Source organism: Drosophila willistoni, chromosome 3R, assembly GCF_018902025.1.
Source record: "Drosophila willistoni isolate 14030-0811.24 chromosome 3R, UCI_dwil_1.1, whole genome shotgun sequence".
NCBI lineage: Eukaryota > Metazoa > Arthropoda > Insecta > Diptera > Drosophilidae > Drosophila > Drosophila willistoni.
In genome coordinates, this window is record NC_061086.1 from 1,367,249 (window position 1) to 1,384,330 (window position 17,082).

Here is a 17,082-nt window from a genome sequence, read left to right on the forward strand (position 1 = left end):
TAAGATAATGGTTCTTTTGAGAAAAAACACAATCGAAAGGAGAATTAAATAAAAAACCAGAGGGCCGGGGCTAACTTTGACCGCGTCAAAGTTTGTATACCCTTGCAACTTTTTTGTGTAAAAGGTCTAATGTTTGCGAAAGAACGGCTTAGGAAATAACAAACATATTGATCAAAGTCACTGTACACCACCGATTGTTCCTATGGGAGCTATATGATACAGTTACCCGATCTTAATCAAATTTGGCACAGTCATTAATAGTTATGCTAAACTAAGATATATAAATTTTAATGACAATTGCTTCAAAAGTAACGAAGTTATTGACAAAAGTCACTGTTTTCGACCGATCGTTCCTGTGGGAGCTATGCACTAACATGCACACACACACGCACAAAAATGGCACGTGTTCGCCGAACTAACATTTTTATTTGCAAATATTAATAATAATAGAAATATCGAAAAAAAATGTTCAATTAATTAAGTTAATAAATTACTTCTTTTTAATATTATTATTAAAAATATGAATAATAATAGAAGTAATTTATTAACTTAATTAATTGAAAATTTTTTTCATTATTTCTATTATTATTAATATTTATATACATATAATAAATATATAATAATTATTCATATTACTTACCATCTTATTCACGGACAAACGGACAAAAGGAAAAGAAAAGGAGAGAAATGGTGACTTTTAAATATAATAAAAGCCAACTGTTTAAGCCCCTGTCTCGTTTGTTTAATAGTTAGTGCTTTGGGTCTTATTACATTTAAATATTGTTCGCCCGCGAATCGGACAAACTGACCAATCATTTCTAACATATTACTGTTACATTCTTTAATTGATATGTCCTGATTGATTCCGTTTTCTTCATAGAAGCTACTTAATCGCCCAAGTAGCTTCTTTATGTTGCTCACTTCCAATTCATACTTCTCTTGAATCTCCGATGGCAACGTATTCTTCAAAAACACCCCTTCTACTGCAGCCATGTAGGTGGGAGTTCTGTAGGTGGTGCCATAGATGGCATGCAGCATTCATGTGATGGTGTGTTCTAATAGCAAGATTGGCAAAATGCTGGTAGTCCCAAAACAATTGGGACTTTGCGGTTGTAATCCCGCCGTAACTTCATATTGACGTTGCATCCATCGCAAACGCAGGCAATTAAATTGTCCAACTTCCCTGTAATAGGCTGGTTGCCTTTTCTTCCCATCTATGGATTGGAGCAAAAGGACAGACGTCCTCAATGCTGCCCCATCCGACCTAGCCCGCTTTGATGACGATGGTTCATCGTCATTGCCACCATCATTGCAATCCTATAAAATTGTAAGAAATACTACATAAAATATGGGTACCTTTTTTAGCCAGGTCAAAATTTTAAGGCTATTGACAAAATTCATTTAACAAAAATAAAAAATTAGAGATACTCCCACGAAAAGGATTCTCAAAGGATAACCTCTCAAGAATAGTGTATAAAAATTTTGGATCGATCCGAGTAAAACTTCCGAAGTTATGGGCAGTTGAACGCAGGTCGCCCGACAGTTTTATAAGGTGCGCGCAATAAGTAAGTGAGACAAAGACTTATCCCAGTTATTTATTTCGTTTAAAAATATTTCGTTTCATTTTTTTTCTAAATTTGCCCAAAGCTTTTTTCCATTTTAATGTGCTGAAATATATTTATAAATTTAAGAAGTTTAATAATAAATATATTTCATTTTAATACTTTTATCGGTTTAGTTGGTATAGATAGCAATGTAGTGTCCCACTTACTTATTTCGCGCACCTTATTTGATTTTTGGGTTTCAAAGTCGGTGAACACGATCCTGCAAAATCTACAGGACGAATCGTTTTGAAATTTTGCACAGTACCTACTTCTTCACTAAATTCTTGAGGTAACGCTGACGTTTTTTTTTTTTTAATTTATTATTTTTACAACAACAAATAACTCGGTTTTTTGGGCAAAAATCGGGGTTTTTGATTTTCAACTGAATTTTAAATTCGGAAACAAAATTAACAAATAAAAACTCGAAAGCGTTACTTGGGGAATTTTGTCCTTTAACTAATGCAATTTGATTTTTTCATTTCCAATGATTCTGTGACGAGTTACAATGTTCACCGCAAACCACTTATTTTTCGAGGTCCCGCTTCAATATTTTTGGATGAAAATTTTTACACATATTGTTTTATCACACGCGCAAACAAAAACTGAATTGAGATTAGTTGCATCGACAATAGAAATTTTTAAGTCACTGATTTTTGCACGAATAAAGTAAAACCCCCACCAACCTAAACACATTACATTTCACCAACATTAAATAAAAAGCTAATGTCTAAAATTTTTTATAATAATAATTTTTTTTCACTTACTTACATATGGGAAGAAAAGTTCTTCCTTCCAAGCAGAGAGAATGAAAATCCCATTGCTAACCACTGCCCCTTTATTAAAATTTTTTTTTTTCATCATTTTAAAAGTAAAACAACACAATTTATCAAAAATGTGAACAAATATTATTATAAATGTATCTTAATTTTTGGCATCTATAGTGATTGTTTGCGTTTCTTCAGTAGAACCTTTTGCACATCTTGTTGCGTGGGCACAGGTGTCAATGTGGGTGCCAGTAAACGCTGTCTGCTAGTCCCCACGTAGACCAACTAAATGAATGAAAGAAATTCATCTTTCCAAACGATGGTAAAACAGATCCATCCCGTTGTCCCATCCTTCATATAAGAAACGCAGATTTTTTAAAATTACCGCCACTTTCCGTGTAACATTCATCATTTTCCAACATTAATCTCGATGCACTGAAAACAAACAAGAAACTGAATAACAAAGAAGAATACAAAATAACTTGACGAGCAATCAACAATGACTTTGAATTGACATTTTGAATTGAAACGGTTTAAGCGAAAAACTTCTTCAACACTGCTGAGTAAAACGCTAGCGTTTACTCACGCGATTTAAAAACGCGTGAGTAAACCGCTCGAACATTTGAGTAAACGCGCGAACATGTTCGAGTTCGTGAGTAAAGTTGGAGTTCGCCTCATCGGTTGGAGTTCGCCTCATCGGTTGGAGTTCGGCTCATCGGTTTGGCTCATCGGTTGGAGTTGGGCTCATCTGTTGCGGTTCGGCTCATCGGTTTGGCTCATCGGTTGGAGTTGGGCTCATCTGTTGCGGTTCGGCTCATCTGTTGCGGTTCGCCTCATCTGTTCGAAGTTCGATGCTTTTTTTCGCTCGGTTCGGTTCGGTGTGGTTCGGAAAGGGTATTCGGTTCGGTGTGGTTCGGAAAGGGTATTCGGTTCGGTGTGGTTCGGAAAGGGTATTCGGTTCGGTGTGGTTCGGAAAGGGTATTCGTAGGGTATTCACTTTTTGTGGTGCAAGGACTGTTGCATTTTTGTTTTGTAAATTTCCAATTTACATGGAGTTACAAGAACATGAGGGAGAGAGTAGTTGTGAGTAGAAGGACAACTAATGTTTAAGGATTACAATTCATTACGATTTCTATATTTTTTCACAGACATATGGCGATTGTGAGCATTGAAGGGTAGTGTCTCTGGCGGTTCCACATGCAAGTCAACACCCCAACTCAAGGGTGGCAAACATGGATCAAAACTGAAAGATTCCGGCAAGGATACTATTGATCCGCCACCCAAAAACTATCCCCCTGCCGAGGTGAATTAGGTTGGTGGGCAGCAACGATGATGCTAAAGATGGCAAGGAGACTCGGCGTTCATGATTATTCAGATAAATTCATAGGATTGCGAGCCGTTGAACCAATTACAGATGGTGATCGTAACTATAAAAAACAATTCCAGGCCATTCTCCAGCCACTCTCGCGTTGTACCACGAATGTTCCAAAATACATTATCCTTGCTGTCACGTCAGATGATCCAACAGTTTCTCGACGAACTGGTGTGGTGAGAATCTTTTGGCACATACGCATTACAGGCATTTAATAACATTATAATACATATAGCCGAGCAGACCAGATTGACCAGCAATAAGACCATTACCCAAAAGCCCTATCAGGTCAGTGAAGATACTTATTTTGCTTCATTTTGGACTTATTAATCTTTGTATGTATATTTTTCTAGGTGGCCACCAATCCCTTCAAGGACTGGAGTATTTTAAGGGCCATCTACAAGGAGACACCGGCCAATGCTGCACCCAAACGGCTTAAGAAACGTTAGTAATTAGTCAGCCGAGAATCCTCAAACCTCTTATCCCTGTTTATACTTTTAAGATTGTGATGAGAATGACTTATTTTTTTAACTAGTTAATTTGCCAGCATTATTTAACTCCAAAAAGAAAAACCAAAAACAAACAAACGTTTCAAAAACGAAATTTTTGCATTTAGATTAGTTTTGTATACATATAAAATATCAGCTTAAAATAATTTATCCTAATTAGCTATCTAATTTTGTGAGTTAACTTGTTTTAAATAGTACCAACAAACAGAAACCCACACTAAAAATAATTTTACAAAAAAAAAGAGAAATTTAGAAAAAATATATATATATTTACATTATCAAAGAAAAGTTTTGATTTTTTATTTGTTTCTTGAAGTGATCAAACGCACATGGCATGATATTACATATACATACATAGATGTATAAATATATATTATTTCGGTTTTGTTAGCCAAAATTAAACGTTAAGGAATTTATTTAAAGGTTCCTCTACAGTTTTCTTTCTTTCACCGAATTTATTTTTTTGTGTCTAATATTGTTCTTAAAAACATTAAAGTATTCTTTTTTTTCACTCGAATATTCAACTCACTAATATACCAACAAATTGAGTCTCAGTAATTTGGCTTGTAAACCAGACCAGACAGGGTTTTATCTTATCTCATTGATATAATTAAATCTACTTATCCTAATAGGATAATCAAAGGCCAAACATGATTTTTACTAATTTTTAAAAAACATGGTTTTCTTTTTTGCTTCTTTCTAGTGGCTGGCTGCATTGCGTCAAATGCAATTATCAGACCGTTTTGCCATCAGTAACGGCAATAAAATGGCACAACATTTGGCTGGTTGTGGTCTAAGCACTTGCTATTCTGCGGGCGAGGAACAACAAGTAGATCAAGAGCATCCCCGTGTAGGACAAAGCCTTTCCGAGGATGGACAACCGCTTGAAGGTGCAGTTATTGGTGGAGTGGGTCTAGTAGAGCCGCCAAATGATTCTGTGCCAGATCTATCGCCGCAATTTATTTTACTTTTTATTACATTTGCATTTACAATTAAGTGGCAATAAATAAAGCCTGTGAAGATATTGGTATATATGTATATGTGTATATATGTATGTATATAATGCGCGCGAGTTTCATTTTATATTTTATACATTTGTATACTATAACTTAGTCAGGTTATTTAATTTATTGTGTATCATTTCGATCGATGGTCACTCAAACGGCCAAAGCACTCGATGAGGTGGCACTTGATACGCCACTTTTGAATAGTTGAACAAAGAATTTGAGCCCAGTTGTGCCCCCTGGCACCATGTCGACAACCATGAAGTGTAAGGCAATTATTTGTGCCATCGCAAAGAGAACGGTGAAGAGAGTGCTTTTGGCCACCAGAGGGTCAACAGAAGGCAAGAGGATCACCAAAGCCGGCTAGGAAACAGAAGCTCAATATAAAGAATAGACTTCCAAGCCAAGCCACGAAGCCAACTATTCACTGCAATCGATACAGCAAAAAAGGGATCTAATGATGATCTCAGATTAACAGCAATCGTACCAATTTGGGACAGCAAGAGTCCTGTGTATCCTTTAACCAACTGTTTGCTTCGGGCTCTGAATTCCGGGAAAATATATTACCCAAACTGGACACCTTTATTTGTAGTATCTTTACATTGAAATTGTTTTTCAATCATCCAAGGTGCACTTCAACTTACGCCCTCATGTTGCGGAATGAGTACAATCCATTGTACTTCGTGTTATAAAAAATTGGCGACGTCTCTAGCATCCTTATAAAAATTGTTGGTTTTCAGCGGTGCATTTGCAAAGCGTTCTAATTTTTTTTTTTCTACAATGATATAAAGATGCATTTATGCAATTACAATTTTATTTTCATTTCACTGTGTTTGTCGTCACTTACCAATGCTTTATTAATAGCATTCCAAATAATAACTACGTTATATGAATTCCATTTTCTTTTCAAATAAACAATTTTATTCACTTCATTTCTCCAATTTTGCGACATTTTGTTATTTTCTCGCAATTCTTTTAAGGTTTTTTTAAATAATTTGTTGCAATTTTGCTTAAAGTATTTATAGAACGAGCAAATTTCGTTGGAAATGGTTGTATTTGTCCACAAGATATACACAACGAATAAGAATATGTACATATATGTTTTGCATTAGCCGTGTTTATTTATCTGAGACTTAACACTATTTGAGTAACCAAGGAATAGGCTTATAATCAGGGTAGTTGGATCAAATTATTGCAACATTTGAACTTATATTTAAGCATATTTACCTAAATTTGACTGTATGTTGTAAGTATGAATGTACACACAGTTGGAAACAACCGAAATTCATCGCCATTCCTACGCAATTATGTATGTATACTCGCACACAAAGGATTCGCCTTCCGTCGGTCGAAGAGGCAAAACAAAAAAGGGCGCAGCAAGTGCAGAAAATCCCAAGCCCAAGCTGAATTGGATACACTCAAAAATATGCATATCAATAGGGTTGCCGGGGCTCTCAATACTGTTATCGCAATACCCAGGAATAAAGATAATAGTTGTTCCCCAACTTTTGAGGATTCGGCTGGCGAAAGCAAAGGTTTAAGCAAACGAAACAGCGACAATGTGGATTTGGCACATTTGTCCCACATCCAAGCCACGCAATCGAGATTTATCTGAGGAATTCTTATCACATGTCAATTTAGTTCCAGTTGATGGGCCTGAACCTGAAACAAGCCTGAGCACAAAGCCAAGCTGGATCAGCTGTTATTTTTCACAATGAATGCGGTGTTCGTTCGGCTCGAAAATTAATGACACAAAATGAAATGTGGAAAGTGATGCTGTCAACAACACTTGTTGGATTAAAGAAAGACCGAGCGGAGCGGGCACAATGAGACCAAAAATCGCGCGCAGTTTACCGCAGAAAACAAAACAAACTTAACTTATGACTCCCTCATTCTCGTTTCTTTTTCTGCTTCCAGTATCACAAGAATTAGCATGGATCGAAGTTTTTACGTTCTTGAATAAATAAAATGAATGTGTATAAGAAAGATGCACACAAAATCGTAATTTAGCTGGCGTTTGTCTGAGCAATATTGTACTTATAACTTGTAGTATTTAAAAAAAATAAATTAATTATCGTCGACAAAAGCCCAATAAATATTGTGGAACGTAAGCACTGAAACTGATCAAAATAATTTACAAAAGTAATATTTCCATTCAATCAAATTCAATAAAAAATCTATGAGATCGCTCCTTCTTTGCGTTGCAAAGATCTTATTAATTCTATAATACCCATTTCTAGGGTATTTAAAAGATTTTGAAATCTCCGAGTCGGCTTGAAAGCGTATCTTCTGACTTCATCGCACATGGATTGTGTAGTCTGTGTATGCAGAAACATATCTCAATTATGAATTTATATTTGTGTTGTGCAATCAACTGGATTCGACATAAAACGGACTGTCCACACAAATTTGTGTTTTGCCAAGCAAAAACTGTCGACTAGTGGATATATGAGGTTAGTTGTCATCCGTGCCGCATCCAGATCCAGATCTAAAACAAAAAAGAGTTTCAAGTACTCAATACATCTAGTTGCATCTCTTCTGGCGATCACCTGTTTACGCTATGATTGCTTCTTTATGCGTCTTAATCAAAGAGTATAGGGTATAGCAAAGTCGAAATGAAAGAATTTATGGTAAGGGTTATTAATTCAAACCTTTGGATCGATGGTCTGCAGCGTCGACACTTTCGTTGTTTTTATGAAAAGGCAATAAACGTGTTAGTTCTACTTGATTTGATCGGTGGGATACCTACCTACATAATAAAATAACGTTTTTTTTGTGAATCGATGAATAAAAAGGAAAAAATGAATTAAATTTTCGATTTATGGAATTTCCAGAAAAGATCACTGAAGTTCGCTTACATGTACAAAAACAATGTTAGTACTTACGTAGAAATGCTTTCGGTGACAACTGGTCTGGCAGGCTAGAAACAACTCTAAATCTAAGCCGAAGTCGAATGCTTTATAATTTTTTTTTTTCTTTTTCTCTCGTCCTCGGAACGTTGCCATGCTTAAACGCTAAATGGGGCGGTCGTTTGCAATATAAATCTGCCAGTACGTCTGCCATGTGATGGTGTGCTGATGATGAAGGGGGACCTGTATAAGGGAGGGGGAATGCCAGTCACATTAAAATCGAACAAGCTGTAGCACTAGCTCAAGCACAGGCACTGGCACTGGCAGTGGCGCAATGTCTGGCTAAGGCTAGGGTTCAGAATTCACAAATTTACTTTGAGCTCCCCTTTTCCTTTTCCGGTCGACTGGCTAATTGCCCACTGAAGTGGCAGCACCGAGCTACAGCCGGGGAAGGAGCCCGCTGCAGAAGGATGATGATGCTAAGATGCCGATGACGACCATCCACCACAGCCGCGAGTCCTGTAATTGTCGTCATTGCCATCGCCATCGCTCTTGCCACAGCCCTGTAGTCTGGGCGCATCGTATTGTTGTTTAAATGATTGCTATTGCTGGCTGTGTCCTTCATTATAACGTCGAAGGAATATAATGAAACAAAGTCGAAGCATTGTTCATTTCAGTCAAATTCAAACCAAAGCCCAATTTGCGCACCCGCACCAACTGGCTAGCACTGTGGACTCAGTGGGCACGTGGATGTTAGATCTGAGTCTTGGTTGAAGAATCGGCGTAGTCCGTGTGAGGGAAAGCTGTGAAATTATAATGAAAGCGAGTATTACATTATAAAAGTATCGAGACTGACTTTGGTAGGTGCCCTCTGCTTACGCTTTTCTTGGTCCGATTTTTACAAGAAAAAAAAAGAGATGAACAATTTTCCCGTAATTTTCCGAACATTTATGTGTTGCGCACCTCTTAAATTTATATTTTATTGACCGTCATCTCCATCGAATCAAATATGTTATAAAATCCACTCCTCCTATATCATGCATCTTTAAATTTGATACTCTGAACCAAAAAGTGTCGAAGGGTATGAAGAGAGATAATTTGGATTAGCAACTAAGAAAAAAAATAATTTTTTTTTTGTCAATTTAATTTTTTAGCACAGTAACTTGCAGGCATCATTATCCAACAGGTACACAATTTCTGCAATACCATCATTTTTATGTTTTATATGTACATATGTATGCCTGTGATTTTCAATTAGCTGGAATCCGTAAGACAATGAATTTAAATGAGCCACGAATTCTCGTATTAAATTGTGTCATAGGCAAGGCTTTTTATAGAATAAATTCCAGGCAATCATTGCGTATCTAGAGATGGGATTGAATGGCGTCTGCTAATTTAACTTTATCAAGGAAGTTACGCCTACTTTTCATATTGCATTTGAAGTGACACAAATGTGTGTGTGGCTTACCAACAAACACGCACGCGTGCACAGACACCACCAAACCTTCAAGAACCCTGAGTCCGAGTACAGACAGAAAAACCGACTGACAGACAGAGAAACCGACAGACATGCACTGAAACAGAAACAGGAACGAATAGGGTGAGGCAGGATCAGCGCCGATTTAGATGATGATGACGATGATGGTAGGCTAGACGGGTCGGAACAAAGGATATAAAAAACGAAAGGCATGAGCAAGGGTCTGGCCTGGGCCCCGGCTGGGCTCTCTGATTTCGATTCTGTTGTGGCGTGGGTATCCCTTTGATTGTTTTTTGGGATTTTCATTATTTCATTTCAATGATTTTGAATTCATGAAAATTGCCGAGACATTTGTTATACAATAATTTAATTTTCTGCCCATCCTATAGCACGCCCAAAGTTTAGATTAAACAACCAACACACACATAATTATTATTGGGCCGGGTGTCGAAGCTTTGATACCCAGAAATAAAATGGCGAAGATATTATCAAGTTATGTTATTATACATAGTTCTAATATATGCCGAGCTATTACATATGTACATACATATGCTGACAGGGAGAATAAAATGCAAAGTTGTCTCTGCCAAATGGGACACACTTTTAAATGTTTCAGCAAACAAAAGATAATACATCCATTTCTACCACTAGATCGATTCGTCTATCAAAACTGTACTTTCCACGGTTTTCAGGTACTCATAAAAATGAAAACGCGTCTCTTATCAGATTCTTATCAATAAATGATCGAGGGTCGCTTGCAGATGCATTGACTTCAGCTTGTCAACGGATCCCATCTACAGAATGTGATTGATTGCCACAATCAGCAGAGGAGAACACTTGCTAGTCTGATGAGACTGATGGTGGTAAGAAACGACCTGCATTATTAACTACATAACGTTTTATATTTGTGTTACTGAAAATGCGATTCCAAGTGTAAATTGTATGTATGTATACATAGCTGATATGACAGCACACAACAGACAGGAAAAACAGAGCCAAGAATCAATGGGGTGTAATAGTACATTAAAGTTGCCAAAATGAACAAATCGCAGAAAGGTTCGGGAACCATTACAAATTGAGCCACCAAATTAATTCAGCGGATTCGTATGAAGGCGGATTAAATTTGTGACAAGCCTCCGAGTGGGCTATTATGTAATAGTTTCTATTGCCATTAGCAAATGATCGAAAAACGAAATATTTTAGTCCGAAAAAGGAGGAAGGAGGAGTCTTCATTATATCATACAGATACAAAAATAACTATGGGTTTGTGATTTAAAGGTTTAATAATTCTGTTTATTTTACCCAAATCTGTAAATCTAAGCCTACTCTTATCAAATCCACCACTTTATATCTTCAGGACAAATCGATGCAAGCTGTTTTTGGTTTTAAATTTTACATTACGGGAAACCCAAAATGTAAGTACATAGGGTTATGTATTACCACAAGAAAGGTAATATAAAATTAGTCAAGATATAGAAGCTTTTACTACTTGTTTAATGGCGGACCGCAAAGAGCAATATACGTAATAAATGATTCTTTAGGAAATGCTAATGTGAATGTACATACTTGTTATAGTATATACATATATAGGTACATATATTAGGCTTGCCCTTTCGCTTGATGGGTATAGTTTCTTTCTTTTTCCTCGGATGGCTGTTTTATTAAGGGAAATTAGGCTACCTCTGGACTCAATTAAGTGGACACATTAAAGCGAGAGAATTCATGTAATCCTTTATCTTGACGAACACCTATGTGGGTGTGTGTGGGTGTGTATACTTACCTCTATGTGTGTGTGGACTTAGCTTTGCTGACCACCTACTAATCCCCCTTTTACACGTGCCTGTCTGTGTTCGATGGGGCCAAGGCCAAGTGAACTGCGAATACTCAGGCGTCCATATAATTAATGACGTTTGTGTTTATATGCTCGAAAAGTATGTAAATGACATTGGGCTGCTGTCGGGTGCCGGGTTGCTACAAAATTGCTATGTTAATCAGTCAAATGACAAATTTCAAAAATAAATACGATTATGGCAGTTCACATAGCAACGATTTCAGAATATTGTTGAACATTGTGCTCATAACAGGGATTGGAATGGATAATGTATCTTCCGTTTGTGCCACAATTGTCAGCGAAGTTAGGTACCACATGAGTTAATAGAAAGTCCTTTTCCTAAGTGTCATCGTTCTTAAAAGTTTTCAGTAAGTTTTGCATTGCTCCGGCGATTACAATTCATGTTGAGCTAAGAAGAAGCGCAACTAAAGTGCTGCCATTAACCACCTTTCTGAATTTAAAGCTTCCTTCGCAAAATTCATTTTAAGCGACGATATTTTGTATTAATACTCCACAACAAATCCCGAAAAAGGTACGTGATCAATTTGGTGACTCTATCGAAAACTAGATTTTGCAGATCTATTATCTGGTTTTATTTTCTTGAGATCAGTTCCAAGTAGAAGCAAAATTATAAACATCCAAAAGTTTTTTTTGTTAATCTAGACCACCGAAAAAGGGAAACATAATTCTATCATTGTGTACTTCTGAGAGACTGTTTAATCATCTATTTCATCTTATTCTACCGAAGACTTCGATCTATTTTTCAGCAACTTTCTCCGTTTACTTCATAATAGAATTAATAGAGGGCTTTTACCCGTGGGTGCCCTCAAAAGCCTATAAAGAAAGTTCTTCAAAAAGTGGTTGACAATCAAGCAAAGAAATTCAGTAAGGTACAAAAACAGGCCAAGCTTTTGCTCGAGACTACCGCGTACCTCTTATATGATAGTTATGATTAATAACTTGATATCAAAGTAGAATGAAAATAATGTTTGTTTTTAAATTTTCACTTTTTGTACAAAGTATGCCAGAATTTAAAGAAAAGTTAAAACATCGCATCTCAAATTCGCCGCATGACGCTGGCGCCACCAAGTCCCTCTGAAGGGAACTAACGAACGATATTCTAAATATCATAAATAACCACCAATGATAATGGCGACAATGATCTAAATACAGTCATTTAAAAATTTGGACCATACAGCTGTGGGTGTAACAGCCAATTTTGTGGATCATTTCGGGGCATTTTCGATGCTTTTTATACCATATCATATCATATCATAGGATGAACTGATATATTCAAGTCGTCGAAATGAATGTAACAGGGAGAATGAAGCTTTCTGACCCCATAAAGTATACATATGTATATGTTCTTGATCAGGATCAACAGAAAAATCGATCTAGCCATGCCCGTCTGTCCGTATAAACACCTAGATCTCGAAAACTATAAGAGTTAGATCCAGAAATTTGGTAGGAGACTCATGTAGTACCTACGATAATTTAGTTTATTTCAAATTTTTCCCACGTTCACTTCCCCGCCGCGTCATAAAAAAAAAACGATTATCTCTAATATCCAGCAACGTAACGATTATAATCAAAGCCGGACTAAAAATAGCTATGTTATCAGTATAAACGTTTTTAAAGTTTGTAAGCTATAATAGTTGGATGTTGGCCGGTGACAGGGTTCGTTTGTGCTCTTACTTGGTATATGGTATATGGAACTCGGCAAGACGATTTACGACATTTCACTTTGCTTGGCACATATAGAAAAACGAATTTCAAAAAGCCACCAAAAATAGAAAATGGAGTTTACATGTATGTAAAGGCTGCGCCTTTGACGGGACTCCCGACTTGGAGGTTTTCTACAGTCTGCCGTACATAAGGTCGGTGCTCTAAGGGGTTTACCGCGTTTCATTTAAAATCAATAGAAATTCATATTATTATCTGTAGGAGTAAATCCTTTCGCCCACACCTTAGTCACTGCCAGCATCTCCACAACGGTTTCAGCAGTTGGGCACATATCGTCTGCTCTAGCACTTGGTAATTGGCAGCCAGGCGACCATCGATCGATAACAATAAAATTGTTAAAAGCGCAAAATGCCGCAAAGTGTGTAATTTGTAGAGTTCCAGGCAACGGCAGCCAGGGAGCATTCATTCAAATTCATCAACATCAACGGCGTGTTTAAGCAGTTTGTCAGCGCCACGTGGCAATGCAGCCGCTGTTAGCCCTTCCTTCGAGTTCGCTGGCACCAGCAGGCGGTGGCTGATTCTAGTGATTGGTATAGGAGTGGGTTGGATTGAGAAGAGAATTGAGCGAGCTGGCCGTGTGCCGAGCGCCAGGGCAACCCCCTCAGACTCATGCTCACACACTGCTGGATACAAGGTGCAGTAAATAGAGATTTCAACGCCCTGACAAGTCGGCTGGCCACTTTACCGCTTGGCGTTGTCAACGCAACCCCACGACAATGACTCAATCCGGTCTCAATCTCAGTTGGTATCCAGCCAATGCAATGAAATGTCTAAGCGCTGCTGGTCCTGCTGCTTCCATTGATTCATCCTTGGGGAATAATTGCCATTTATCTTGCCATCACTCTATCGATTCCCACTAAAAACCCTTTCACCTCGGTCGATCATTATCAACGAGCACTGTGCAAATTATCCAATTGCGTATTCCCAATTATCGACCAGAAGATGCCATTCCGAACCGTTTTCAATCGACATCACCTTAATAATTTTTAATAATGGGCCAAAAGCAAAGAGGTGTAAATTGCTGGCATTACGTTTCAAATGGCAACACGTGCCTGAAAGCATTCCGCGCCTTACACAATTGCAGAAATATACCTACAATAGGAATTCTTGATTGAAGGCTAGAGACCATTTTCATTTGTATTTATTTCCACTTTGGGTATTTGAAGTGTATGAATGAGAAAGGCAAGGTATAAACTTCAAGGATCAATTTTTTCGTGCTGACTTAATGTAAATTATTGAAAATAATTCATCCATTGCCTGGATTATGTTTCTACTTTTGGAGTACAAATTTATGGAATGACTCCAAAAATGTACTGGATCATATCGAGGATCATTGCGTAAGCTCTTATTAAAGTTTTCCGTTCATGGAAGTAATGTATCGTGAGCAACCTGTCTGATGCTGGGTCGTGGGCCAAGGGGTAATGTAGGCTTGTTGATGATGTGCCTGAAAACGGGAACATCCGTCAATTGCTAAAGGACAACGGCATAAGTATATCGTGTGCCTTCAAGTTCAAGCAATAAATTAATAAGCCATTGCAGCTTTTTGTAAGCAAATATTACGAATCGCATTCTGCACGCTTCTCTCTTAATTTCCCGTGCACACGCACACTCTCCCCTGTCCATGGTCCAAAACAGGCATTGGCATGGCCCTTACGTCCGCCCCCGTCTTACGTGATGGTGCGCAGTTATTTAAAATAATATTTCCGTATCCGGCAAATAATACGAGACGCGTGTTGCTTGCTACAGCCCCGGTACTGGTCCATAGTTTATCTAGGATGGCCTTCATCCATTCTCCACTTTATATTTATCGACATTGCAAAGGCAAGATTTTTAAATAATTTAAAACGCCAAAGCTTCTGCACCCTTTTGAGACTTCCTGTAATAGAGCAGGCTCCCCATCAATACTTCTAATAATTATAAGAAGTAGTTTGTCTTAATGGTAATTGCAAGTAAAAGTTATATGGTTACCTGCCCGGTGTGAATGGTGGTCTGGCTTTTAGGCTTACACCATCGCAAATAAGTTAACAATGGCCCAAAGATCGAAAATTGGGGCACTATTAGGTACATTCCGAGCCTTCACAAAAGTCATTGACAGTCAAAAGCCATTGTTCGCAACATTATCTCCATCGTTTTTCCATTTTGGTTTGGGCTTATACATTTGGTCCATTGTCGGCACTTCTATATTGGTTATTCGCCTATTCCATTGTGCCATGTCCATTATATTCTGCCTATAGCCATCCGCATCCCCCGTTGATATTGTTTTTCTTTTTTTTATTCATTTTCGAAATAGATAAGCATTCCACGCGTGAGAGAAGCATCGGGATCGGATCAGCGGTCGCCTGAATGGTGTTCTTAGCCGCACACACCCCGCCTTTTCACAACTATAATACTTACCTATGTATGTGTGTGTGTGTGTGTTCATATCTACATGCATTTCCACTTCTATTCAAGCGCAAATCCACGGACAATGCATTTTATTTAATTGTTTGGTTCAAGGGTAGGCTCAGCTCAGCGCACCCCTAAGTAGGGTTGACTGTCAAAACGTTTGGGTAGAGAGGGGCAGGGTCAGGGGACTGAAACTGAACCCGAAGCTGACGCTCTGGATGAGGACTCACTGGGACTCGATTTATTCGTGTGTTTTTAGTGTAACAATTTTGACCTCTTTTGTTTGTTACAAAACCATGTCAGCATTGGCATCGGCATCAACTGCGGTTTTTTGGTCTCTGTCCCGGAGTCTGCGTTTTGTTTTCCCTTTGTTATCTAAGCTAAATTACTCCCTCGTCCTATGTATTCAATGCTCCCTCCGTCTTCATCTTCATCTACGCCAGCGGGTTCGACTCCGAGGGAAGCATCAATAACAGTTCGGGATCGGCAGAGGAATCACAATCGGTGTCTGAGGCTGCGAATGTTGCGCATATTCGAATTATTAACTTGTCCTTTGCTTTGTTTTTAGTTCCTCTTCTTTGGCGGGGAACACGAGTAGCCGAAACACTCGCCTGTATTCGGAGTCTGGTGTTGATTCGATGACAAGGCTAATCAATTGGCCAGCCTCCTAGGACACACCCATATTCCTGCCCTCGTCTTTAACTCACGTTTGAATGTATACACTCCAATGTGTATGTGTGTAAAGGCAGAGAGACAAAGGTCGCGTGTATTTACCCAGGACCACAATTTTTGTTTAGGTCTAGATTCAGTGTCTTTGGACATGTGTAGTTGTATTGTGTTCCTATTCAACTGGCTGGTTTCCAACTATTACGATTTTGGGTTTTTTTTTTTTATATTTTCAGACCTGATGGTACGTGCGCAAAAAATAATATGGTATAAAATAAATTAACGTTTCTCACACATTCCAGAAAAAATCTGATTCGTCACCTCCGCAAGTCTCCATGAAATTTTTGGCACACGCAAAAGGAATTACAAAAAGTCGATTCGGGAATGCCCCTTTGAAGAACCCACATCCACACCCACAGCTCCGGATGATGTAAACTCTGGATGCCGGCAGTGGGAGTGGGGAGGCTGACTTGGTGGGTGGTTGCCTGACTGGTTTTTTGCTTGGGTGGTTGGACTGACTGTGCAGGAACGAGCACCGAGACCAGGTCCATTGGTGCGTGTGACTTCAAAAAATCCCAAAAACGTGTCGGGCAGCATGCTGAAATTGACGTTCCGTTGGGGTTGAGTTGGGGGTGGTTCTTGGTGTTGGCGGGTGCAGTTATGGCACAATTTTGAGCATTCCTTTTATTCAGATTGTGTGCGATTGACGGCTCAATTCCGAGTGCTCACTTAGAACAATCGATGCAATAACGATCTGATGGATCGCAACAGAACGCCGATAGACGGGGCCAAAAGAGTGTGAGCGTTAGGAATACGATTTTGACACAACCACTACTAGTAAGCAAAAGGATAGAGCCCTGAGTTCACTCAGTATGCAC

At 38.4% G+C, this 17,082-nt stretch overlaps 1 protein-coding gene and 1 long non-coding RNA gene across 2 annotated transcripts; one reads left to right on the forward strand and one right to left on the reverse strand.

Moving 5' to 3' along the window:
- The first annotated feature begins 4,050 nt into the window (after nucleotides 1–4,050).
- Nucleotides 4,051–5,259, forward strand: LOC111519476. The gene is made up of 2 exons (XM_023180569.2): nucleotides 4,051–4,184; nucleotides 4,953–5,259. The coding sequence occupies exons 1-2, from the start codon at nucleotides 4,158–4,160 to the stop codon at nucleotides 5,253–5,255; spliced, it is 330 nt and encodes a 109-aa protein (XP_023036337.2). The 5' UTR covers nucleotides 4,051–4,157; the 3' UTR covers nucleotides 5,256–5,259.
- Nucleotides 5,260–7,527: 2,268 nt separating this feature from the next.
- Nucleotides 7,528–9,040, reverse strand: LOC111519492. The gene is made up of 3 exons (XR_006953760.1): nucleotides 8,477–9,040; nucleotides 8,139–8,345; nucleotides 7,528–7,741 (listed from the first exon to the last, which is right to left on the reverse strand). It is a non-coding gene; the product is annotated as an uncharacterized LOC111519492 (long non-coding RNA).
- Nucleotides 9,041–17,082: the final 8,042 nt, after the last annotated feature.

Bases quoted from the DNA above. Each gene is read 5' to 3' on its own strand.
- LOC111519476 (XM_023180569.2), top strand. From the start codon at position 4,158: ATGCTGCACCCAAACGGCTTAAGAAAC. The intron at 4,185-4,952 runs GTTAGTAATTAG...GCTTCTTTCTAG, and splicing joins ACCCAAACGGCTTAAGAAAC to TGGCTGGCTGCATTGCGTCA.